General features: G+C 42.0%; 1 protein-coding gene across 1 annotated transcript in view; it reads right to left on the minus strand.

Annotated features, from left to right (window-relative positions):
• SI (sucrase-isomaltase) overlaps nucleotides 1-23,682 on the minus strand; it is a 102,753-nt gene extending 79,071 nt beyond the window's left edge. The window contains exons 1-10 of the mRNA XM_079977525.1: nucleotides 23,614-23,682; nucleotides 21,195-21,312; nucleotides 18,968-19,041; nucleotides 11,547-11,667; nucleotides 10,967-11,076; nucleotides 8,241-8,392; nucleotides 5,062-5,233; nucleotides 3,630-3,729; nucleotides 1,837-1,949; nucleotides 1,084-1,209 (exon numbers count right to left, since the gene is read on the minus strand). Of these exons, the coding sequence (XP_079833651.1) occupies nucleotides 1,084-1,209; nucleotides 1,837-1,949; nucleotides 3,630-3,729; nucleotides 5,062-5,233; nucleotides 8,241-8,392; nucleotides 10,967-11,076; nucleotides 11,547-11,667; nucleotides 18,968-19,041; nucleotides 21,195-21,312 (1,086 nt within the window). The 5' untranslated portion in view covers nucleotides 23,614-23,682. The remainder of the gene's footprint in view (nucleotides 1-1,083; nucleotides 1,210-1,836; nucleotides 1,950-3,629; nucleotides 3,730-5,061; nucleotides 5,234-8,240; nucleotides 8,393-10,966; nucleotides 11,077-11,546; nucleotides 11,668-18,967; nucleotides 19,042-21,194; nucleotides 21,313-23,613) is intronic.
• Between the last annotated feature and the right edge of the window lie 4,018 nt (nucleotides 23,683-27,700).

Raw genomic sequence — 27,700 nt, forward strand, 5'->3', positions numbered from 1 at the left:
ATGAAAAGTAAAGCGGGTTGATGAAAAGTGGACTTCAAGAAGTCGAGAAAGAAAGAATCATCACAGGCATCCCTGTCCATTAGCGTTACATAGAAACCTGGTTCTCCCAAAATCCAAAATCTTTAATCATAGCAAGAAAATACATTTTCACAAACTAATTCAACAGACTTGTCAGCAAGGGCAGCTGTTCTTTGCAATAACTAAAGATTCTCAGGTGTAAGGGAAATTAGCACCTGTTCTCATTTTAGTTCTTCAGCCTCCAGGAAGACATACTTCCTACCAGGCTCCCAGTAGGGATAACTCTTTCAAAAATGACATCCTTGATTTTGCCATCTCCACATTCTTTTGATTTGCTTGCTCAACTTAGAAAACTTTATTGAAGACATTCAGATTTGGACTTTAGTTTTTCTGCTTAGTAATGCTAGCACTTCTGCCCCAATTCCTAATGTTCCTTTTGCACTGCAATACCTGTTGCGTTACAGAACGGTGGCTTCTGGATTGATATGCCATATCACACTAAATTATAAGCATTTTGAAAGAACTGCATGCCGGGATACCACCTCAAATTTTGTCACATGAAATTAACACCCGAAATTCCCATGATTTTTTGAGCTGGCGGGGTTGCAAATGGATCTTTCCCCCCCTGGAAACAATTGACATGGAAAATCAGGCGTAAACTCAAATCCATTGCTCTGCCCACTTCCTCTACCTACATGTGACATTCAGTCCCCGGAAAAAGGTTTTCCATGGAGAGATATGGCTCTCAGGCTAAAAGCGTTCTCCAACATGAGCTTGTTGTAATTCTAGCTAAATATATCTCCAAGTTCACAGTATCAACATTCAGAGAATAAATTTCAAGTTACTCCAGATTTATGCCACTCCTGTTGGGGCATTTGTCAGTCACTGTGAGTTATACCCATCGGATATAATAAGTCTATTAATATTTACATAGTTATTCAACTCCATTCATATATTCTGCTAGTGGCACGGGATCTGCTTCCCCAAGCCAAGATCACATTACAATAAGAGCACGCGTATGAATAAAGGGCAAATTTCCCAACTGATCAGACCTATTATGCTTACATATGGTATGCCAGCTTCCCGATTCCTTTCAATCGCAGCTCTCAGGTCAGCAATGTCAGTGTAACCCCAGCGACAGATCTGGAACCCAAGATTCCAGTAGGCAGGCATTCGTGGAAGTCCTATCAGCTGCAAGTTTAAGACATGGAAAGAAGATAAAAGGTAGTTTTTGCATCACTGTATTTCTAAATGAAAGCAACAGTTTAGTGGAAGATGGGCAAAAAAAACCCAGTCTGCCCAAATTTGGTAATGGGGGCTTTTCCCTTCCAAATAGGCTGTTGTCTTCAGATAATCTGTCTACCATTGATTCTTATACCATTGTTTGGACTACAGTGGGGGGAGGAGGAGCTGGGGTTGGAATGGGGCTATTAGCAGTGTCAGCCAGGAGCAGACTCCCTTAGTTTGAACTACTGTTACACTAAGGAGGACATTAGATTTGAACCATAAACAAGATAAAAGGGGAAGAAATCAAGGGAAGAGAAAGGGAGCGTAGTATAAAATCCAATGAGCACAGGAGTAGTTAATTTGAAAATCATTTACTGCATCCTGGAGTCTTTGGTTCGTTGTTTCTTTTGTCTTCAAGGGCATAATTAAAGGCATTTATCGCACATGGGCGTGTTCAGTTTTGGCTCAAAGAAAGGGAATATGCATAAAAATAATCATTAACACATTGCTTGACTAAAAGTAACACTGCCCCTGGAAACTGCTTTTCACAGATATACTAACGGTAAAATCTTGCATGCCACAGAAGCTTACCGAGAGATATTCTTGAACAACTTGCTCTGGAGTATTTCCCAAGAAGACATAGAAATCTAAAATCCCACCAATTGTTCTGTATGTAACAGCTGGAACAGGTTGGAGAGCAAAATCTGCCAGGGGAAGAAAAAGCATATTAAGGTGAGCTAAAACAAAAGCACTCTCCTTTGCCATACTGGCGGGATCAAACTGCAATGTGAGGGAGATGATAGCACACCTGTGAGTAATGTCTTATTTCTGAATTGTTGGGTCACATCATGCGTGGGAATCACTTCACTATCAATCTGTGCCCTGCAGTTCTTTGTATTTAGAGTTCACGATTAACAGAAAGTGATCCATGACTATAATTCACAACTGCATTACATTTTCACTATGCAAACCTGCTGGCCTACAAATGTTGTTGAACTCCAACTCCCTTCAACCCCAGCCAATAATGTGCTCCAATAATACAGTATATGAATGACACAATGTTGTGGGAGGATAATGTAAATAACTGGAGAGAGTTCATAAATGCTTGTGCTGTTTCAATATGGTAAAGACCAAACAGGTTTCCCAGAAAGGCTGCTGGGAAATTCATGTGGGCAGTTTAAAATAATAATACTTCATACAGTGGACACTCGGGTTGCAAACATGATCTGTGTGGGAAGCACGTTCGCAAACCGCAATGCCGCATCTGCACATGCGTGGGTTGCGATTTGGCGCTTCTGCACATGCGCAAAGCGTGATTTAGTGCTTCTGTGCATGCACAAAGCACGATTTAGCACTTCTGCGTATGCGCAAGCTCCAAAACCTGGAAGTAACCCGTTCCGGTACTTCTGGGTTAGGCGCGGTGCGTGACCCAAAACTGGCAACCCGAAGCGTCTGTAACCCGAGGTGTGACTGCATTTTGAGTTTTCCCAACACTTTTGAAGAACTTCAGTCTTCTCTTCCCCTGGGGTATATTCTGTGAAATGAACTCCTCAGCTTCGCCATGCAGGAATTTTGGACGCAACGGTGAATCCAGTTTCAATATTGTTGAAGCATGGCTCCTACTTCTCCCAGTCTTCCTCTCTTAAGCCAGTGCTTCCTTCATCCACCACCATGAGCTAATAACATAATTTCATTGGGCACAAAGTAATCTGAGATTTCTCAGAAGAGAGCTTTCGAAGAAAGAGAATTTTCCATTCCCCACACACCATTATACCACTCGCGTGTGAAGAATTTGGGGAGGCCAATTTGTAAAAATTGAACATTCTGAGACTTTTCTGGATTCCTTATCTGCCCAAAAAATACGCGGGGGACCTCCTTGGAAAATTTATATAATCAAATGTCAAAGAAATAAACAACTTTCTCACTTTTAGAAGACATCTGAAGGCAGCCCTGTTTAGGGAAGCTTTTAATATTTGATGAATCATTGTATTTTAATATTCTGCTGGAAGCCACCCGGAGTGGCTGGGGAAACCCAGCCAGATGGGCGGGGTATAAACAATTTATTATTATTATTATTATTATTATTATTATTATTATTATCCACTTTGCTTTGCTCTAACATATTCTGTATTTGTAGCAAATACAATGATTTATTGATTTAATAAATCACAGATTTGATTTTAATCCAATGGCTATTTTTATATCTGATATTTTCCAGGTGACAAAAATCCTGCAATTGCTGCAATTGCTTTACTATAATGATAGCCTAGAGTGTCATTTAAGAATGATAATTTCTAAGGTGTCAGAGGCATCTTTCCATATGTAAAATAATGCAGGAGAACGGGAAGCACGATGGGAAGCATAATCACATTCATAATCCTTACCCATGGCATTGCTGTTCATAAAGAATACACCAAAGGAATGTCCACTGCCATCTTCCAGGCATAAGAAGAAAGTCTGCGCACCATACAGGTTGTGCATCTCCTTTGGGAGGGGGAAATAGCAATTTAAAATGTGCAGAGCCCATATGCATGTCATGAATCTTCAAAACCTCTTTGGAAATGCAGTTTAAAAGGCTTTATAAAATCTGCCCATCAAAGAATCAAAATGAGATGACTGAACTAAATTTCGTTCCCTAGGATTCACATCCCTAATACTATCAGTATCATTTATCTTGGTAATCCAGCATAAAATCTTGGTTTACTGTTTTGAGCGGAGGGCCATCTAGTTGACACAGATGTATTGGAATTTAGTCCAGGGCCAAACCAATGAAATTAAATGATCTCATTTTTATAAAGTTGGCTTAATTCAGCTTTACTAAAGGTCATGGTTAAGTTGACCAGTAAATTTCCATTCAGGTGGTGTCCCTTTTTAATGCCCCTGTTTATTTAGTACCAGCTTTTTAAGAGCACATATTGGGAAAGTTCTATCGGCTCAATTCCTGCTGTTAAAGGCATGACTGTGGGGTCAGTTGAAAGCTGTCAATTATAAATTAAATTCTGATTCTTATGCTCATTTCTGACGTGCGGAAATCAGTAAATGGTTCTTTTGAGCCCTCATCATCTTGAATTTAGTCCACCTGAAGAAGTACATTGGGGTTGTATCTAACACCATACTCCATTTCACAGAAGACTCTTTGACCTTGGTGAAGGGGCTTTTTGAATGGAAGATAATTTTGGCAAACTCCTATTTTTCTTACACTAGTGGTTTCTAAACTCCTCCTCGCCCAATGGATTACTTGGAAATTGTTGTGGGTCTTGGCAGACCACTTATTTGTTTTGTTCTGTGAGAACGTGCTATAGTTGATAAATCATTGCTAATTCTGATCAGACAACTAAAATTGTGTTGTGGTCTTTCCTCTTGCAATGGGCATAAACCTCAGCATTCCAGAAGTCAAGAATTTTCTTTGAACAATTGGTAGTAATGTCAGGTCTGGATAATTTATGCTCTTAGGCAGTTTCTTTGAGAGGCAGTTTCAGTGATAAACACATGTTTGAGCAGAAACTGGCAGTTTCTTCATAATACATAGACATATGGCTCAGAATGCCATATGAGGCATTCAATCCTATTAAAATCATGAGTAAGAATTCTAGTCAAAATATTTCAGATGCAATTACTTTCATGGGTAATATTGAAAGCTTAGACTTCACCTCAAAATAAGCAAGAGATTTGGAGGCATTGTTAGTAGTGCCCTTTAACAACTTAACTTCCATCCGATTATAGGAAGAAATGTCTTCACATTTCAAACACATTTGCTCCATTTGCATGTCTGATTCATCTTTCACCTCGTAATAAAACGTTTTATTTGTCCCTTACTCCAATAGGTGCAGCATCCCGAGTGAAAATGGGCCACGTTTTCCAGTTAAAATCATGTCGGTACTGCCTGTGGATCTGTTCTCCGATACCATAAACATTCCAGCTTGGCAGTCTGATGGAGAGCTGCAGGAACTGGTCAGAATACACAAGCGGTCCTATACTGGTGTCAAACCTGTTTGAAGAGTGATAAGAACATAAGTGGAGCTTGGGACCTCATGGTAAAGTGTGGGTAAGAAATCTACCGAATAAATGAAGTGCTTAAATATTTTCAAAAGTAGGCCTATGTATATCCTATTAAGGGACCCGACATCTCTTCCCCTCTGAAACAAAAATTAAAGAATGTACAAGATGCTAGGAAGATTCTTTAACTCGAATGTACAAGATGCTAGGAAGATTCTTTAACTCGGGACTCTAGCAGCTGATCTCTAGCAATACCTTAACTCCTGTACTATCAGCACTCTGGGTCTTCTGGAAGTCACACATCCTAAACCTTAAAGAAAAGAGTGACTTCCAGGATGCAGTTCCAGCTTGAAAAGCTTCCCTACTTTCTCTGTTGAACTGCTGCCTCAGAGCATGATCCCTGCTATCATTTATTGGTGCTGGTGCTGACCTTGAAAGCCCTAAATGGCCTCGGTGCAGTATATCTGAAGGAGCGTCTCCACCCCCATCTTTCTACCCGGACACTGAGGTCCAGCACCATGGACCTTCTGGCGGTTCCCTCGCTGCAAGAAGCCAAGTACAGGGAACCAGGCAGAGGGCCTTCTCAGTAGTGGCACCTGCCCTGTGGAACGCCCTCCCACCAGATGTCAAAGAGAACAACAACTACCAGACTTTTAGAAGACATCTGAAGGCAGCCCTGTTTAGGGAAGCTTTTAATGTTTGATGCATTGCTGTATTTTAATATTTTGTTGGAAGCCACCCAGAATGGCTGGGGAAGCCCAGCCATATGGGCGGGATATAAATAAATTATTATTATTATTATTATTATTATTATTATTATTATTATTATTATCATCATCAACATCATCATCATCATTTGACCTTGCATCTACTTCTAGTCCTTCCAACCTTCTATTGCTACCTCAGATATTGATTTTCTGCTTGTCTCCCCCTGCCCTGTTCATTTCTTTTATTCCACTTCTGACTGCTTCTCTGTCCCTTTTCTGCCTGATCTGGTAGCTGACCTTCTACCTGCCTGTGGTTCCATTTGTTTCCCTTCTGTTCCTTGCCTGCCCATGCCTGATGGAGAACCACAGTTGCATCCTGAATCCAAGGACGGACTGACTGGCTGCAGTCAGCATTGGTCAAGGTCATGCAAACATCATACACTACCAGGCTGGTTGTGCAATGCCAAGGCTACGACATGTTCCTGTATGAATTGACATCTGTCTTGGAATATATCAAACTTATAATAGTGAAGATAAGGAAGTGAGTGGCTTCTCATCTGGATTACATCCAGATGGGAATGAATTTTCTCATGTTCTTCTCCTCCTCCTCCTCCTCAGCACCAAATTGAATGTGTCTCACTCACTTGCTTGTGCCATCTGTGAGAACTGTATCATCTCAAATTGCATGCAGAGGTTGCAGTGTGTTCCTCATATGAAAATGGTCCCAAATAAAAAATATACTATAACAAAATGAGCAAACTTGTTCTTTCTTTGTCTGATGTGGAGGTCATTTTTACATGCCCTCTGACATTTCACTGATTTGTAACACCCCCAAATTTATAAACTTTGAAATGGGTTCACATGATTAAACAAAGTATCTTCAGTCTATTTGTGGTAAGGACAAAAGAGAATAGTGTCGGATATGCATATATGGAGAAAAGACAATGTGAAATGTGATATAGATCTAGCTTTCTCGGTCTCAAAAGGAATGCATGTAAGTGTATACACCCACAAGCAGCAATTCCTGTTTCAAACCATGTCCAAATCTCTGATAAAGCTGCATATCAAACAAACAAAAAAACCTGCACTTTAAAAAGATGGTGTTAAAGAGGCTAAAATCTCACAAGAGGCGGTACTAACCAGAAGAAATCTCTCAAACACGGAACTACTGCTATTTAATTCCTCTTGTAAAAAATAAATAAATATAGCTATAAGCTATTGTTCTCATGAATTCTCAATTGGACTGTGTAATCTGCTTCTGGCTTTTGTTAGCTATACAAAGCAGGTGTCTTGCACCTGCCTCCCAAATACATAGGCTGCTTCAGAACTTTAAATTCCACAGCTCTACAGTCTAGGATTGTTTTCACTGTAATAGGTTGTGCTGAAGCCAGCTCCAAAGCTAGAAGAGGTAACTAATTAATTGTCTTTTGTTTATCACGGTAATGGCGACCTCAAAAGGGCACAGTCGTGCTTCAGCCCTATTTTTAATTTTTGCTGGTACATGAGAGTTTATCAAGAATGGAATATATATTTTCTCTTTCCCTGTTACCTATCCCCAGAACTGAGAGTTTCCAGACTATAATTTTCTTAGGTTATGAATGCACAGCTTTTGTCCAGCTGTTACAGAGGTTCCAGGCACCCAAACTCTGATTAGAACATCAGTTGTGAGGGAAACAAATTATTCCAACATTCGATCTCCAATGCATGTGGCATAGGTTCTGACGTTTTTAAAATGTGTTAATATTTTACTGTCTTCTCTTAAATTGCTGGTTTCAAATGACTGAGCTACTCTTAAAATGATTTAATATTCGATAGCTTATAAATAATCATATATATTTAGTGAGAATAATAAATAAGCTTCCCTGAATGACAGCGTGCCCACTAATTCTGACTGTCACCCAGTAAATGTACAACCATGGTGGACTGCTAAATTTGCCACAGAGTGAAGTCTCAGTGAATGCAGAGCAATGGCAAGGTCTGACAGGTCCGATAAAGCATTTTGATGTGGGCTCCAGAACAATTGCTCACTCTAGAACATTTCCCAGAATCCTTTTCAACAAGCTAACTTCCCCTAGCTGATGTGCAGGATTCACACAAGAGTTTTATCAACGTGGAAAAATGTGGGAAAGGTTTCATTTATCGAGAAATATTGAGATCCGCTGCCTTATTACATTCTTTTATGTTATGGTACTAATTTTATGGGGTAGTGGGGGGCAGGCATGGAAGTGTTTGGACAATTAATGAACAATTGATTGCAATGTTACTTGTACTAAAAATAAAATGGTGACTTACAGGACGTTGTTAGTGTTCATCCTGATCACACGGATGCTGAAAGGATTCTCAGTTATTTCAACTCTGTAGTTCGTCTTTGTTGCTTTAGGTCCTTGAAAAGGTGAAACATTTGGATGGGGGACTTCATATCTCTTATTATCAGGATCTGTAATCTATTTAAAAAATGAAACAATTAAAACAAAGTTCATGGGGAACCCAGAATTAACTTCTACTTATTGAATACCATCTTTCCCTCATCACAATGCATTCCAAATCAGTGGTATGCATGCTACATGTTTAATGAACATAATTAATTGTGTTATAGACGGCTGTACAGTTAAACACTGTATTCATTAGCCAACTCTCTGCAGCTGTAGTTAATGAGTCCATGCAAATTTCCTGATACACTGCGTGTTCTTCAGACTCATTCATTAAAAACACATTTTTATCAATTTCATCCCATTAGCATAAACTGAATGGAAATAATTGTTTTTCTGACCAACACGTTTTCACTAACCATTTTTTTAAAAAAAGGTGTGTTTCAATCTATCTGCGATAAAATCGAAAGAAGTGGGAGACTTTCATGCTCCACTTCCGCTACCTCAAACCTTTACAATGATGACTCTCAATCAGCTTATAGAATCACAGAATTGTAGAGTTTAAGGGTCATTTGATCCAACCTGCTTAAATTTGGGGGACATACACGGCCAGACCTGTCAATATTTGGGGGGAGGAGTACAAGGGGGTATTGCTCCACTGGAATTGGAACAAGCAGAGTGCTTTGACTCGTTTTGTTTTTAGAAAGTATCAGTCTTCACAAGCCGTTGAAGAACAAGAAGCATGAAACCAAACAAACACCAATCTAACCAACTTCTTTGTGAGAAATGAACACACTCTCATCTTTCATTATGAGGAAGTTTCACTAGTTAACATTTTGTCTGCCAGACATTTTAATACATGTGTGTGATCCCTGATTTATTTCTGCAGTATTGATTGAAAAAAGGTTTTCCCACCTGTGCCTTATACAGTGGTACCTCTGGATGCGAATGGGATCTGTTCTGGAGCCCCGTTCACAACCTGAAGCAAACGTAACACACGACTGCACGTCTGTGCATGCACGGGTCGCGTTTCGCCGCTTCTGCGCATGCACGTGACTTCATTTTGAATGTCTACGCATGTGCGAGCAGCGAAACCTGGAAGTAACATGCTCAGTTACTTCTGGGTGGCCGTGGAGCACAACCTGAAAATGCTTAACCTGAAGCATATTCATCCTGAGGTATGGCTGTATTTACCAAAGCAATGTATATTTTATGCATATATATATTTTTCTTCTCTTTGGCAGGTCCACCAGACCCAGGAAATTTTGTTGAACGCCTATGTGTGGCCTAACTTCTAATTTTGGCCCCAACTGCAGTATACATTTAAAGCAGAATCATACCACTTTAAGCAGTTGTAGCTTCCCTTAAAAAAATTCCTGGGAAATGTAGTTTGTTAAGGGTGCTGAGAGTTTTTAAGAGACCACTATTCCCCTCTCAGAACTGCAGTTCTCAGAGTGGTTGAACAGGCAATCCCTATGCCCAGGGAACTCTGGGAAATGTAGCTCCATTGGTGCAGATCTCCAGGGTTTCAGAAGAGGAACTGTCTCATCCTAAGTGGAGATGAAGCTGGGACCTTCTGGATACAAAACAAATGTTGTACCACTAAGCTATGAGCCTTCTCCTATCTTGAACTCTCCTCCATTTAAGATACCTGGGCTGTCTAAGGATTAGCTACTCACTGCTGGAGATGCTCAGCTAATCACTGCTTTTGTCGCCACCAGGAAATCTCAGCACTCTGCAACCTTACTAAGATCTACCCCAATTTCCAAATAATTGTGTTTATATTGATATTCGTTTTCAAATACCACATGCCAGATTCAGCAACCTGACAATATGTGATTTTCAATGACAGCTTTTCAAGTGAATATTTGGAAATTATCGGGAAATTTGACAGTGACAATGTGAACCAGCAGGTCCACAGTATTCTGATATAAATCTGACAGGTCCTGTTGCAGCCTATATTCATGTAAAATGATCTTCAATATGTCTTACATTTTAAAGAGCTTTGGAAGGTTACTTTGGGTCTGTTTAAGACATAATATTCTATAATGTGTGCTTCCTTTAGTAATAAAATCACAATCTACTTTGAGGGATTCCCTAAACCCTCAAAAAGATTTATTTACAAAGCATGCAACATGGAACCAATGTTGTCATTTATTTTTCTCTTTTTTTAACCAGACGGTTAGGTCCAGTGAAAGACAACAATGGGGTGCAGCATTCATCTCGCTTTTCAGGCCAAGGGAGCTGGTGTTTGTCCACAGACAGCTTTCCGGGTCATGTGGCCAAAATGACTAAATCACTACTGGCGCACGGAGGACTGTGACGAGTGCCAGAGCACACGGAAACACTGTTTACCTTCCCGCTGTAGCGGTACCTATTTATCTATTTGCACTGGCATGCTTTCAAACTGCTAGGTTGGCAGGAGCAGGGACCAAGCAACAGGAGCTCACCCCGTCGTGGGGATTTGAACCGCCAACCTTCTGATCGGCAAGCCCAAGAGGCTCAGTTGTTTAGACCACAGAGCCACCCATGTCCTTTTACCACATATGTGTATGGTGGAGCTGCAGTGTAAAATGCCTTTGATCAACATGCAACCCAATTCTGAGTGTGACCCTTCAGTTGGACTATTGCTTTAATAAACAATCTAACCTTGAACCGGAAGCGGTTTGCGGTCTGATATTCTGCAGTCAGGACAAGCCTTTCAATATCATTTCCAAACAAGGATGGTGCAGGTATTCTTGTCAGTGTAGTTTCAAATCCTTATCAAGAAAAAGAAGTGATAAACAAAGGAGCATTGCTTCCAATATTGCCTAAACCTATGTAGCACAAGAGTCAACAACTAACAGCTCTTGGGCCAAATGCATCACCAGTATACCTACCCATAGGCAAAAGAGAAACATGGAAGTAGCAAGTGAGACAATGGATTTGCTGATAGACAATTTGGGTCAATCCCATTGTCTTCTGCAAGCGGCCATGGGCAAGGTGGGGGGTGGGAAATGAAGTCATGGCTGTAGCATATTTAAGTGCTTAACTTCAGTTTTAGTATCCTTTTTTATTTAGTATTTTTGTTAACAACCATGTGATGGAGAACAAATTCTTTGGAAAGACTTTCAACCTCAGTCTGTATTATGCATATCAAACAGCGGATCGGCCTAGTGGTGCTGGCCTCCATACTATTTAATGAAAGAGTGTGCTTATTATTCCTGGAGTACAACCTACTTCCGCCTACCTGTTTCTGTGTCTGTCTGGCCTCCTTCTACTTGGTATCCATGACTGTTGGAAAAGTAGCACCAGGGTATGCTTGTTTCATTCTGAGGGCTCCAGCAGCAGCCGCGGAGCGTGCATATGTCCTACATTATAAAGAGAGAAAAGTGGCATTATTTCAGAAGCAGCAATACCCTCTAAATCCATTTTCTGGACAATGGCATGAGCCCACAGGACTCATTTATGTCATTGCTCTGTAAAAGCTGATACCAGCAGATTAAATTGTCGTCTTCTGCAATTTTGGCATTATCCATGAGTGAAAAGAAAGCTTCCATTCTGTGACTCAGGGAGCAATCCTATGCATAGGAAGCTAGTGTAAAGCAATCTGGTACAAGTTAAGCCAGTGTGAAGTTGCACCAGATCCAAACCACACTGAGTGGCAGCGATACCCCATTAAGCTTGCAGAGACAGAAGCCGTGGATCCCATGGTGTCCTCTTATCATATCATTCAAGAACACAAGAGCTGTAGCATTCTGGAGATAGTCAGGAAACTCATTTCATTGCTCTGGATTAATTCTGAAGCAGACTTGGGCAGGTCCACTGATCATTAAGTGGAAGTGAAATGACTGAACACTTCAGAAAAGTTCAAATTTAAGCCCTATTATGCAGACTGAATAGTTATGCAAATACCTCTGCTCATCTTCCAGTTGCAAGAGCCAATTCTAAACTTTCTGACATTCACCTTTTATATAGCCAAGGGGGAGAATTATACATGTTCAAACACAACTTTCCCATTCTGCAGACATTTCTGTGCCAACAACAACAACAAATACAATGGTCGCATTCACCGGGATGAAGTGCTCACTCCTTCATTTCTATCACATTCATTCAGTGACGACCTCTCTTCCCACACCAATTCGTAAAAGAGGACTTTAAAACATTCAGACAATTGCCATATCAATCAAGAATCAACTGCGAAGCAACCTTTGGATGTTATCCCATAATCTCTGTGATTCATCTTACAGTACACTGTAAACTAATGAATTTATATAGAAGCTCTTAATCACCAACACACATTTGCCTTCACAGAAAGGCTAGTTCCTTATCACAAGGAAATTGCCCATTTACAAGAGAAATAATTGGAACCAAAAATGTTTGTGCACACTTCTGAAGCTCTTAATCCAACCCCCACCCTGGTCTTCCAACAACCAACTTAAATTGCACAGCTTCTGTATTTCAATTCCCCATTTCAATTATCAGGCACCAGCATTTCATGGGTTTGATCCATGATTTTTTTTTTTTAATGCAAAAATTGATGGTCTGTACGTGAGAAAGTTTCTGTGAGATCCCTACGTTTTTGCACCTGCTCACCTGTTTCCCCCAGTCTGTTGTTTCTTAAGGGATAGCATAAATTGAAAGGGTTTATTCAAGCCGGTCAAGGTTCACATAATTAACACAATGACATTAGAGTGCTCTGTATCCAATAAGTTCTGGCTACATGGCAAATTCACATGCGCGCGCGCGCACACACACACACACACACACACACACACACACAGAGTGAGTGGAGCTCTGTCTTTGCCCTCACTCTGAACAGTAACAGATAGGTAGCCGTGTTGGTCTGCCATAGTCAAAACAAAATAATTTTTTTTTCCTTCCAGTAGCACCTTAACTAGTTGGTCTTTAAGGTGCTACTAGAAGGAAAAAATTTTATTTTGTTCTGAACAGTAAAATAAAGATAAGCAGTAGCCTCCGATCTTGACATACCACAGTGGTAGCTTCACTGCCCAACACAACCTCATTGCAAAACATTCAACTCAATCTAGAAGGAATCACATGAAGTTGGGCATGACCAAATGTGGATGATTATACAAGTTCAGATGAGCATGAATGCACATTCTCATTCTGCCTTCAGTGACCAGAAGCACCTTCTACCTGTAAGCCTGGTAGGACAGCTAAGGCTATTCCTGAACGGGGAGAGCTTGATCACAGTACTAAAGGCATTGCGACTCTAAGGCTGGATTACTGCAGTGCGCTCTATGTGGGAGTGCACCCCTTGACAGTGGTGAGGTCTAAAAGGAGGTTTGGCAAGGTCTCAGCCTTTGCTTGCAAAATGCACCTTTATTCCTCCATTCCTTTTTCCTTGTTGGGAAAGGCAGAGAGAAAGGTGTGCTTGTGAGCAAAGGCAGGGGACGTGCTGGAGAAGTCCTCTCCATTGCCCTTGCTTCTGAAACACATCTTCATTTCCCTGTTTCTCATCAAGCAAAGGGGTAGAAGCAAATTTAGGGCAGTGCAACCGGTTCCATCACACTGGATGCTGAGCCTAAAGGTAAAAGGTAAAGGGACCCCTGACCATTAGGTCCAGTCGTGACTGACTCTGGGGTTGCAGCGCTCATCTTACTTTATTGGCCGAGGGAGCCGGTGTACACCTTCCAGGTCATGTGGCCAGCATGACTAAGCCGCTTCTGGTGAACCAGAGCAGCACATGGAAACACAGTTTACCTTTCCGCCAGAGCGGTACCTATTTATCTACTTGCACTTTCTTGTGCTTTCGAACTGCTAGGTTGGCAGGAGCAGGGACCGAACAACGGGAGCTCACCCCATCGTGGAGATTCGAACCGCTGACCTTCTGATCAGCAAGCCCTAGGCTCTGTGGTTTAACCCACAGTGCTACCCACATCCCTGGGTGCTGAGCCTAGGGGGCACTAAAGGGCGTCAGAACAATGACATAGTGAATTGAGCAGAACGGAAGGTGAGAGGCAGTAGGCACGGATTTTGGCCTTGGACAGAGTGTCACTGAAATTTGAAAGACCAACATCCATCCCTGAAAGGGGAGGGGATAAGGAAGGTTATGTTTTGCCAGCAAAGGGGACTTCTTTCTTCTATTTCTTCTACCTTGAAGAAATTATTTGCTAGAAAAATTCACTTCTAAATCTATGCACCAGCATATCTGCCTTCTGCTTGTAGAGTCCCTGCAGGGCACTAAAATGTCAAGGTCTGTCACATCCCTCTATCACAGTACTCGCTGGGCCCTGGTAGCCTGTTCTGCTGCATTGTTATCTGTTGCTGTATTTTCCCTCACTTGTAAATATATACAGTGGATTGCACATTCACACTTCTCTAAGCCATACTAAGCTTTATCCACAAGGGTCCCCTGGTTGTGACCTACAGTCTAATCACAATGGATTGTATCCAGTTGCCAGCATGAGTGGAAGGAAGTATCCTCCTTCCTGCTGCAGCCTCCTGTTAACTGGGGAGGAAGCAGAGAAGGCAGAGCTGCACGCGATCACAACCCTGTTCTAAAGCTTCAGTGCATGGGAACAAAGATTAAATCTTCTGAAAATCTCAATGTCCAGTTTATCTGCACAGATTTCTCGCCCCTCTCTTCTTGATCTTGATATAAAGGTGGGCTGTACTCCCTTCCAGGTTCTGCTTTTAAAAAGCCTCAAATATTATATTATACAATTATTATATGCAAAATAATATACACAGATACACTCTGTGTTTTCTAAGGTAAGGAAAGGTAAAGGGACCCCTGACCATTAGGTCCAGTCATGGCCGACTCTGGGGTTGTAGCGCTCATCTTGCTTTATTGGCCGAGGGAGCCGGCGTACAGCTTCCAGGACATGTGGCCAGCATGACTAAACTGCTGCTGGCGAACCAGAGCAGCACACGGAAATGCTGTTTACCTTCCCACCAGAGCGGTACCTATTTATCTACTTGCACTTTGATGTGCTTTCGAACTGCTAGGTTGGCAGGAGCAGGGATCGAGCAACATGAGCTCACCGCGCCACAGGGATTCTGCCAACCTTCTAAAGTAGCCCCCACATAAACAGATGCATACAAGAAAGGGCAGTTGTTCTGCCTGCTCAGTGGCCTTCCTTTCCCTCTCATCTCCTCCCACACATACTGCACATTTCCCAAATCTGCTCTGAAAGGTTGAGGTGAACCCCAGAACAAATATAGGTTTTGCACAGTGCGGGGGGGGGGGGGAGGGGGACAAGATAAGGGAAAATCAAATGTGCAAGCATAAATCATTGAGCTGACGGAATGAATCGGTTGGATATTGCTCAATGCATATAATTGTATAAAAAAATACTTTGGGCAATATCTAATTAATTGGTTCTAAGCCATGGTTTTCCCAGTAGTGATGTATGGAAGTGAGAGCTGGACCATACAGAAGGCTGATCGCCGAAGAATTGATGCTTTTGAATTATGGTGCTGGAGGAGACTCTTGAGAGTCCCATGGACTGCAAGAAGATCAAACCTCTCCATTCTGAAGGAAATCAGCCCTGAGTGCTCACTGGAAGGACAGATTGTGAAGCTTAGGCTCCAGTACTTTGGCCACCTCATGAGAAGAGAAGACTCCCTGGAGAAGACCCTGATGTTGGGAAAGATGGAGGGCACAAGGAGAAGGGGGCGACAGAGGACGAGATGGTTGGATAGTGTTTTCGAGGTTACCAGCATGAGTCTGACCAAACTGCGGGAGGCAGTGGAGGACAGGAGTGCCTGGCGTTCTCTGGTCCATGGGGTCACGAAGAGTCGGACACGACTAAACGAATAAACAACAACAACATAATGGAAGGACAGATCCTGAAGCTGAGGCTTCAATACTTTGGCCACCTCATGAGAAGAGAAGACTTCCTGGAAAAGACCCTGATGTTGGGAAAGATTGAGGGCACAAGGAGAAGGGGACGACAGAGGACGAGATGGTTGGACAGTGTTCGAAGCCACAAACATGAGTCTGACCAAACTGCGGGAGGCAGTGGAAGACAGGAGTGCCTGGCGTGCTTTGGTCCATGGGGTCACAAAGAGTCGGACATGACTAAACAACAACAACAACAAATAGTGCAAGGATTTATGCTTGCACAATGGAACAGTCCCTCTTCTCCTCCCTATTCCCAGCACCCTTCCCAGATATGTTCCAGAGAGACGAGGGGCAACCCAGAATACATGTAGGGGAAAGGAAAGGAGGGAAAGTTATGTTGCACAAATGTGAATTCTCATGCTGACAGAATGTGTTTAGATAGTATTATGCTGGAATCAAGCCTTAATAATAATAATAATTTATTATTTATACCCCGCCCATCTGGCTGAGTTTCCCCAGCCACTCTGGGCAGCTCCCAATCAAGTGTTAAAAACAATACAGCATTAAATATTAAAAACTGCCCTGAACAGGGCTGCCTTCAGATGTCTTTTGAAGATCGTTTAGCTGCTTATTTCCTTCACATCTAAAGGGAGGGTGTTCCACAGGGTGGGCGCCACTACCAAGAAGGCCCTGTGTCTGGTTCCCTGTAACCTCACTTCTCGCAATGAGGGAACCACCAGAAGGCCCTCGGCGCTGGACCTCAGTGTCCGGGCTGAACGATGGGGGTGGAGACGCTCCTTCAGGTATACAGGACTGAGGCCGTTTAGGGCTTTAAAGGTCAGCATTTAAGTATTAATAGTTTTACAGTTATGCTACAGAAATATAGTAACACATGGGGCTTGACTTTTTCATACATATTATTTATGTTATACATGGGTTTTTGCCTAAGTGATTCAGATATAAGCAAATGTTCAATGCAAGAGGCAATCCATCGTGGGCAAAGCTTGATCAGAGCCATCAAATTCCATTTATAAATGCATTTCAAATGGATCTCTCCTCTGTACCTAATGGGGACATTTGCACAGATGGACATATGCCTCAGGGACACCTCCGTCACTGGTAATCAGCCCACAGGGCCAGACACACAGTCTGCAATGTGACACAGCTTGCATAAATTAATTCAGAGAGTGGATTTCTTGATTAACATATCTTTGGAAATCAATCAGCCCATATCAAAAGTGAAGGGGGAGGGAACAGAAAATAACCAGTTCCTCATCAGTATTAGAAATACCTAGAGACACCACACTACGATAATGATTGACCAAGCTAAAAAAAGATAAGAAAGTGAAAAGGTTAAAGCTTACCAACCGTTAATTTCACCTATAAATTGTTCATGAAAGCAAATACTACTGGAGAGAGGACTTTTGCCACTGAGAAGAACTCTTATCAGACCTTCAATATCAGACCTCTCAGGAATGTTCACCAGCATAAATAAATGATAGTAGAGAGCTAATTGCTTTCTAGTTTCCCCAACTGAACAGAGGTCAATGCAGATTTTTAAAGTCCAGGAGCTGCTGACAGACCTCCTGAACCCCAGAAGGCTGGCAAGCCCAAGTTTCTGGTAGAGCATCTGCCTGCGTTTTCATTTTCACAACAATTACTGTATATTTCCGTGTATAAGATGAGGTTTAAAGGTAAAGGGACCCCTGACCATTAGGTCCAGTCGCGGACGCCTCTGGGGTTGCGGCACTCATCTCGCTTTATTGGCCGAGGGAACCGGTGTACAGCTTCCGGGTCATGTGGCCAGCATGACTAAGCCACTTCTGGCGAACCAGAGCAGCGCACGGAAATGCCGTTTACCTTCCCGCGGGAGCGGTACCTATTTATCTACTTGCACTTTGACGTGCTTTTGAACTGCTAGGTGGGCAGGAGCAGGGACCGAGCAACGGGAGCTCACCCCGTCGCGGGGATTCAAACTGCCAACCTTCTGATCGGCAAGTCCTAGGCTCTGTGGTTTAACCCACAGCACCACCCGCGTCCCTATAAGATGAGGTTACTTTATCCAAAAATTGTGCTGGGATGGGCGATTTGTGGCTGCCGTGAGCAGGAGATTGCCAGGGGCATTATTTGCGGGTGATTGGTGGGCACGTCAAGGTCTGCTGGCTATTTGCTGTTGCTGGAATTGGGCGGGCGATTGGTGCTTCTTTTGGCAAGCGTGCAGACGATTGGTTGCTTCGTTGATGTGTGTGCAATTGGCTGTGGCAGTCCTGCGGGTGATCGATTTCAGCAATCCTCCCCCCAGGTCAACAACTCTCGGCAATCTCCCCCTGTTTACTCAATTTGGAGTCCCCAAAAAGAAGGTGCGTCTTATACACAGGACCATGTTATACACAGAAAAATGCGGCAAGTACAGACAGCGTGATATAAACCACTTGCAGATCTTTGGTAGGGGGAAAGTTGCCCAGATGTAATTAGCAGCAGCATCCAAAATAGGCAGTGGCATAGGAGCAGCCATGCTTTCTCCCATAATTTCCTCCATGGGAGTAACAGAACATGATCCAGGCAAGGGGTTGGGCTAGATGACCCTTGGTGTCCCTTCCAGTTTTACAGTTCTATGATTCTGTTATTCTTATGCATAGCAGGCCTCTTGAAATAAGGCATTACCACAATGGCAGAGTGCGGCTAGGCATCTCCTTCCTCTCTGAAATGATAATTCCATGGGGAGGAAAAGCCATTTCCAATTCCTCAATCCTTCCATCCTTGCTAACTTTGTATCCTAATATGTTCTTGTCCACAGACAGCTGATAATAATAATAATAAAATTAGGGTAGGAAATCAGTTATTATTATTATTTGTACCTTTGTTGCCAAGGTATCTGGGATGCAATCTATTCTCTCCGACGGTTGCACAACTGGGCAAGTTGGAGAAAATTCTGCAAGAGATCAATCAATTTATCGCATTAGTCAGAGGCCAGAGCAAATATAACAAAATATAAGAATGTATTTTAAAAAGACACAAATGATGGGTGCCGAGAGCCCCAGCTTTCCTTTATCTTTTTATATCAGAGGTCTGTCACAAAAAACTAATTACTGTACTTCTGCACCAATAGGCTGAGCCTGGGATAGGCTCGGCCCTTGTTTTTATTCAAACCAACAACTCTGAATCTAAGAACTAATGGTTGAGTTTATTTTTCCTCCTGCCTGCCATTCCCTTTTCCTTCTGTGTCATCTTCTACTGTAAACCTGAGGACAGGTATTTATTGCTGAGCTTTGAAATCTTCTGTGGGAGCCCATTCAGCTATAGAGTAGAAACACTTTACATATTTTTTTTACTGCATTTTTATACCACCCTTCCTCTAAACTGAGTTCCGGGTCAGGGGTGCCAACTTGAATAAAATATTGTGGGGACGCAAGGAAGCCCCACCCTGCATAATCAGTCACATGAAGCAGTGCACACCCACTATTTGAATGGGAATGTCCATCAACATTCTGGGGGCCTGGCCCCCTCAAATATTTCATTGTGGGGGCTGAAGCCCCAATGGCTCCTAGGAGTTGGCTCCTGTGTTCAGGGTGGTGTACAACAGATATTTTACCTTACAACAAATATTAAAATGACAACACACAATAACCCCACAATAGCATGTCAATGGACGCCTGTTTCTGTTCAGAAAAAACAACAGAAATCTTTCATTTTCTGCCTTTTAAGCTAACAGCTGAAAATGTGAAAACATCACAGAGCATGAAATACTGCACTTTCTCTCTCATAATGTTTGGTTTAAGCTACCATGCTCTCATTTAAGGAATAGTTTTCACAAAAAAGGCTTATTTCATAACAACTAATTTGTTCTCCCCCACCCTTCTTCCCCCCTCTCTCTTTTGCTATGAGACTAGAAGTCTGATTTACTTCTCAGTTCAGACAAATTACTTGTATTCAGTCCAATTTGCTTAGAGTGACTATATATATACTGAAAATGAATTGTTGCTTGTTTTGTTTTCGCCCTCCTGCCAACCTGTTCATCTGCTCAGATTGAATAACGTGGTTTAAAGATGAAGATAAATGAAAAACTAAAAAGACCAGGTAGGATCCTGCTGCAGTTAAGCACTTTTAAAGCCTCACCGACTTCAGCGGAAGAGTTAAGCACATGCCAAATCTCTCCCATCAAAATCCCTGGAATGGATGCTAACTAAAGAATAATTGATTGTACCATATTATAACTACATTATAAAATATATAGTTTATTAAAATAGGCCCCTACTGATTTGAGTAAACCCCAGCCTAAAGAGAAAAGCATCAGTTTGTTTATCAAGTGAACAAACAAGAGAAAGGAAATTCCATATGTGAAATGTCCCAGGTTTATGGATGCAAGGTTTTCAGCACATAATTTCCACAAACATGGTAGAAGCGCCTATCATATCTCACAGCTCAGTGCTTTGAGTGCAAAAAGTCTCAGGTTCAATCTCCAGGTTGAATTCAAAAGATTGCAGTCTTAAACCTTAGAGAGTCATTGCCTGTTGGGTGTGAACCAGTACTATTTTTCTAGAAAAAGAGGTGCTGGAACTAAGCATGATAATAGCCTCCATGTAAACTGATTAGTTGGCTTAACATTCATGTCATCCATTAAAGTTAGCTGTATATATTCACTAATTAGTTCCTCGCTGCTGCTAACCATGAGGCAACCTGCTTCCCACAAACATTTTGAAGACGACATATTTTCATACCTTTTCATAAAAATAAACTTGGGTTTTGAAAGGTTGGAACCTGTTCCACGTGAGATGGAAAAGAACTGTCACATTATAGTTCTTGAGCATCTCCCCAGGAAAGATACACCGTATTTGTGAGACTGCTGCAGTATCTTATCAAATGATCTATTGCTTAATTGTTAGACATGATGAACCAAATTCTTCGCTTCTTAGTGGGACTAAAATCAACAAGCAAACAAAACCCATTGCTAACAGCAAGAGTCTAATAACTGGGGGGCGGGGATAGTTTTATTTATTTTTGTTTCAGAAAAACTATGACAACCAGTGTGCTAGATTGCCATATGACTCACTGATCGCTGAAATTTATGGATTTCTGAACCATTACCTTTGAATCCAGTATGGCCTGTTGCTAAAAGCCCAATCAAAACACTGGCAACAATCGCTGCCAAAAGGAAGAGGGTGATCAGGGAGACTTCCAATCCAGTAAATTCTTTCCTTCCCATCTAGCAAGGGAGAATGAGAGAAACAAAAACATCAAGAAAAACACGACATTAAGAAGGCGTAAATGTCTTAAAAGCATTTGCTTGGGAGGGGGAAAGTATCCTTTGATCCCTGTAGTTAAAATATAACTATGCCGTTTTCAAAAGTGCTGAATTATACAGCTTACACTCTTCTGCACCGTGCTATTAAAAGAATCATCTCCTTAACGATTGAGATGACTTTTGTGAATTTTCGTGGGGGGTCTTTTTGAGGAGGGGGAGGTCTTATCTCACGGGCCAAGGTATGTTCCTCCTGGATAGAAAACATTGCACCAGTGAAAATAGAAACACTTCCAAGAATCTTTCCCCTGTTTTGATGCCATAAAGTTCTTGAAAAATATTCAACCCTAGTTGATTATGTTTATTTGGAAAGGGAAGCAAACATGAGCATGGACTGAAATACAATTTAAGTTTGATCTCTTAGTGTGATTTGCGGGGAGGGGGGGGGAATTTACCAGCTACTCATCTTGGCTGAAATCCCTAGGGATACAGAATGCTTAGTAAAGTTAGGAATGATGCCCATCTTTGACAAACAGGCACTGCTGAAGTGTTAGGGTTCCACAGCCAACTGCTCAATCTTGTGTGAAAAACAACATGGAACTATTAATGTTTAACTGTATCTAGCAATAAAAATGCATTTAAACCAGTGTCTAGCATTCAGTAAATCAGTGGCTGGATTTAGGCTTGTCAATGGGATGAACACATTTTCCCTAAAATACAACAACCCCCAGCTTTTTTAACATCAACAACAAAACATCCATAATGAGGATGAGTGAAATTGATTTCTAAAATAATTGAGAGTGTTCAAATATCTCTGCAATGAAGTAAATAAATTTAAAAATGTATAAGTTGAAACTGAACTACCAGCTGCACCATTTCAATTCGTTCTTACCCCCTTATCTCTGATTTTCTACATCTATGCGTTTGGAAGGCTATCAGCCACGAGAAACAAGAAATGAAATAGTGCTTGTGTTTTAACAGATTGGCTTGAAATGATTGTTAAATGACAGTAACAAAGTACCGTAAAGAAAAATAAAATTGCAAATAAGAACAGAATTCAGGCAAAATTACAGTATATTTTACATTTCATTATAGACTTTCAGAGTGACAAAAAGACCCTCACGTTTATGTACAATGGTTTTGACCCTATCATTCAGTTCATGAAAGGGGGCACAATTTATGCCAGTTTCTCCTCAATCTACAACCCCCTGTATCACATCCTAAGCCACCCTCTGCACTGCAAGTTTCAGGAGCATATTATCAAGGGCTATAAAAGAAGGCAGAATTGTTGAACTAATTTACTAAAGAGTAATTTTAAGCTTTTGGAGCTGTTCCCACTGCTTTTTTCCATCGTGCTGCCATACATCCAGGTCATGGGTAGGCAAACTAAGGCCCAGGGGCCAGATCCGGCCCAAATCGCCTTCTAAATCCGGCCTGTGGATGGTCCAGGAATCAGCGTATTTTTACATGAGTAGAATGTGTGCTTTTATTTAAAATGCATCTCTGGGTTATTTGTGGGGTATAGGAATTCATTCTTTATTTTTCCTTATCAAAATATAGTCCAGCCCCCCACAAGGTCTCAGAGACAGTGGATCGGCCCCCTGCTGAAAAGGTTTGCTGACCCCTGAGGTTTTCCTTGACATTTTGCTGCTTTGACGCCACTTTTACACCCAGAAACCAGGAAATATCAGGAATTTTCCTGTCATATGGCAAGCCTAATATTATCTTGTCACATTCTCCACAATGTCGTTACTACATTTATTCAACAGATAAGACACTCTGTAAGAGTCAGTGCAAGAAATCCCCTCCTTCAATAAGGGGCCCAAATAGTTACCACATATTTTTTTGCATAAAATGGGCCATAAAATAAAATGTGTGTGGTGGATTCAACCTGTTTTGTGCCACAAAGGCAGAATCTTTCAGAGTATGGGATTTTCGAAAATCTACCTTGCAAGGAAAAGGGCTCTCCATAGGTGGGGATCATAAAGCTGGTGTAAATATGGAGTGTCCTGGCCAAGCGATGGTGGAATTCCCAACCTCAGTGGGGAAAAGGTTTTAGTGGCTGCACTGCAAAGGGTATGGAATTCAGTCTCTAGGATTCTGCAATTGATTGTCTGGAATGTTTCCAATTGTGGGAGCATAAGCAGCAACTCGAGTAATAGGTTCTGATTTTGCTACATTACAGTTACCACATATTTGTCACACAGGAAGCTACTGAAACTTTTGTTTGTTTGTTATATATTTAAAAAACCCAAGCAAACCTACCTCTATACTCCTGTGGCTTCCTCCATGTATTGCGGCCAAATAGTCCTGTGTCAGAAATGATGCCTTGCCTTGCAGAGTCTTAACTATATACTGATTCCCTATCAGTTCCTTGTATTATATTTTAACTAGGCTATCAGTAGATTATACACAAAGCCACAGGCAGATTGTGGGTTCTCTTTGCAGGCAAGGGAATGATTAGTTAATTAATAATTCCTCCCCCCCCCCTTGCATATCAGTCATGCGACATTTGGCAGGTATAATCACACATGCCGTTAGGTATCGTTTCTGCATTCGCCACCTTCGCCCCGAGCCACCGTATGACTCCCAGTTTATTATTTTAATTGGACTTTTGCTTATCAGTCTTTCTCCATTTCTCCTGCTTAATGTCAGCATAAATGAGTTGAAGTTTCGTGGAGGTTAAAAAGAGATTCCTAAAGTTCGGTCGCAACACAAAGGATGCAGTTTTGATCGCTAGGAGAGTACTCCTAAGCAGTAATTGGGAGTATTCACTAAACACAACTGTGAACCATAAGAGGAAGAATTGTAGAAAGCAGCAGAGGAGAATGCTCTGAATCTTTTTTCCCCTGTGAAGAGTAAATAAACCACTTTCCTTTAGCTATCCATCCATTTTTCAACAAAAAAAAAACTGCATGCACTGTTTGCACAATATCAGCTAACCATAAAAGCATTGCAAACTCTATGTGATGTCAAATATAATGCTGCTGGAACATTTCTTTAAAAATGACACAGTATAGTAATGGGGCTGCGGTCTGCTTTAGAGCATCCATGATGCTCTCAGGGGGTGAGAGTGGGCTTTTTAAATCTGTCCTCCCCCCCAAAAAAAAAAAAAAAAAAATCACTCACTCCAGATGCATTTGTGGCTATAGAAGAAATCACAACATTATTCATGTCTGTCCACAGAAAGCAGTTGTGATTTTCAGCTGAAAGGCTTCAGGGTGTGAATGGGTTAAAAAGTCCTTCCTCCTCCACCTTCGCCCCCTTCTCTAGATGGGAGAGAAATGTGCTCATCTCACCTTTTAGCCTCCTAAATTTTGACTTCAGTTCAAAATATGAACTAAAACTAAAATCATTTGAAATCAAAACTTTTCTGAAATTTGCAATGCAGTTCTCCAACACACACCCCTGGGTGGGGGAGTGTACAAAATGCGCACATTAGGGTAAACAATTGCATAGAAGAAAGAGTATATTAGAAGAAATGGGGACATAAATGTGACAACATTTTTTTGCAAGGCTACTCTTCTCAAATGGAAGCCGAGGCAGAAACTGGCCAAGCTGAAGGCTGGAATTATGAGGAAGTGAGAGAAATTGAAAGTGACATCCCCACTTTCTCCTCCCTAAGGAAGTCGGAGGCAGACTGTGGGCTGCATATTTTTTCGAGAGAGAACTTTTAAAAACACACACACACTATGTGTGCCTCAACAAAAAATGTTGTTTGACCCTTAAATTCCGAGCTCTGTCTAAGCCATCAGAAAGGAAACTATCGTCCTGGCCCGAATATAAGCTGCACTTTTTAAAAAAGTTAACGTGTGGCTTATATTCGCAACCTTACAAAAACTGGCTTTTTACACACCAAAATAATAATAGTAATAATAATAATAATAATAATAATAATAATAATAATAATAACAACAACAACAATAATAATAATAATAATAATTTATACCCTGCCCACAACAACAACAACAACAACAACAACAACAATAATAATAATAATAATAATTTATACCCTGCCCACAACAACAACAACAACAACAACAATAATAATAATAATAATAATAATAATTTATACCCTGCCCATCTGGCTGGGCTTCCCCAGCCACTCTGGGCGGCTTCCAAATATATATATATATTAAAATACTGTAATACATCAAACACTAAAGCTTCCCTAAACAGGGCTGCCTTCAGATGTCTTCTAAAAGTCTGGTAGTTGTTGTTCTCTTTGACATCTGGTGGGAGGGCGTTCCACAGGGAGGGTGCCACAACCATTTCAGTTTTAATGACGGGGTGGGGGAGATGCGATCTCTTCTCAATCCTCCTTCCACACCCCTGCAGGTTCTTTTTGGACGCGAGTTCCCACAAACCCAGATCCCTTCCTCCCTCCATCTTCCTTATGGGTGGAGCAGGAGCCCAAAAGCTGGGCCAGGAATTCAAGAGGGAGGCTCCCAGTTTTTGGAAGCGGGATCAGAGCTCTGCCCCTGCCCTTTGCCCCATCTCTTTCTATGGTGCTTCACTGAGGCGCGCCCTTCCTTCCAGCAGCGAAGCAAGCCGATCGGGCGCCTGGGGCGGCGCACGTGCCCTGTGTCCAGGGGTGGGGCCAGCTAGGGCAGGATGCTCCACAGGGCCTTCAAGGATTCTGCCTACCTCCTCCCACTCAGCCGCACTACAGCTGGGCGGAGGCAGCAGGCAGAACGTTTGGGGCAGTGTGGAGCCTGCGGGTGCTCAAGCTACCGCGTCACTCCCAGGAGAGACACATGGCTTGGGCACACTGCAGGCCCCATGGTGAGTGCCGCCCAGCATTTTGTCACCCCCCTCAGTGGTGACACCCGGGGAGGTCTGCACCCACCGCAACCCCTTCCTCCACACCCACTTCCTGCCCCTCCCTGCTGCTGATACTTGTCTCCTTCACGAGGTGGAATGAACCTGGATCCCAGCCACTCCCCCACCCACCCACCCACAAAAGATTGGAGGGCAAGCGGGACCAACCCTCCTTAGCCTCCCCTCCTCCCGTTTGCCTTTGCTGGGCCATATATACACAGGGAGAGACACACTGTCTCCCTTTTCCCTTGGCTCACGTTTCTCTTTTCTTCTCAATGGGGCTTGCCGACCGCCCCCTTGAGCCTCAGTTGTCGAAAGTTTCAGAAGCCAAACACATTTATGGGTGTGAGTGCCTGCGGTATTTTAAGGGAGCAGCTTATATTCGGGTATTTTTTTTTTTCTTTCTCCCCCTTGAATTTTAAAGGTGCGGCTTATATTCGGGCCCATACAGTATTAATAGGAGCACATTCATTTCAATTAAGAGCAAAACAGAAAAGGAGAGCTGATGCGATTGTACACTTTAGCTAGTGCAGTGTTATATGAAAAATAACACACAAAATGTATTTGGGTGCAATCAGGCGTAAGATCACATGGTGGCTGTTTAAGAGTGCTGTTGTGACAGAACACATGTGCAGATCAGTAGCAAGGGGAGGCTGCAAATGAATCGGGGATCATAAAACTGCATCAAACATGCTTTAGTTCCAGAATGTGTATTAGAAACCTTCCTGATACAGTGATACCTCGGGTTACATACGCTTCAGGTTACATACGCTTCAGGTTGCAGACTCTGCTAACCCAGAAATAGTACCTCGGGTTAAGAACTTTGCTTCAGGATGAGAACAGAAATCATGTTCCGGCGGCGGCAGCAGCAGCAGCAGCAGCAGGAAGCCCCATTAGCTAAAGTGGTGCTTCAGGTAAAGAACAGTTTCAGGTTAAGAACGGACCTCCAGAACAAATTAAGTACTTAACCTGAGGTACCACTGTATTATACTATACAAACTGAGAAAGATTTATATGTTGGCACAAAGCAAGTGTCGAGCAGATTTCTTTTTCTACATAGATTTTGTAAAAGTCTCCATAAATCAGACTTTCTGGATTGCAGTTCAAAGTTTAAAATGGGGATAGGACTGGTTACTTATTGCCACTAGATCTGAAGGTTTTCTTACTGGGTTTTATCTCAAGGACTCAAGTCTCAACGTTGAATTGAAAATGGCCATTAATCTCCTTCATGCTGCTAGAACCTCTCCCGTTATCAGATGGTTTAGTAAAATACAGAACATAGTAACTATATCTAAATTAACATATTAGAAAAGAATAAATAAGGAACAACAGCCAAATAAATTTATAGAAAGAGTTTATTTGTGATTCTGAGGAGTGATATATTTCAGGACAATATCCAGCTGCATATTTCTTTTATTTTATTGCAATTGTCCATTCCTGTGATGTCAATATCTTAAATTATGTACAGTCATACCTCTACTTACGTATCCCTCTGGATACGTAAACTTCGGGTTGCAAACAGGGCAAACCC

The sequence above is a fragment of the Podarcis cretensis genome (assembly GCF_951804945.1).
Source record: "Podarcis cretensis genome assembly, chromosome: 5".
Taxonomy (NCBI): domain Eukaryota; kingdom Metazoa; phylum Chordata; class Lepidosauria; order Squamata; family Lacertidae; genus Podarcis; species Podarcis cretensis.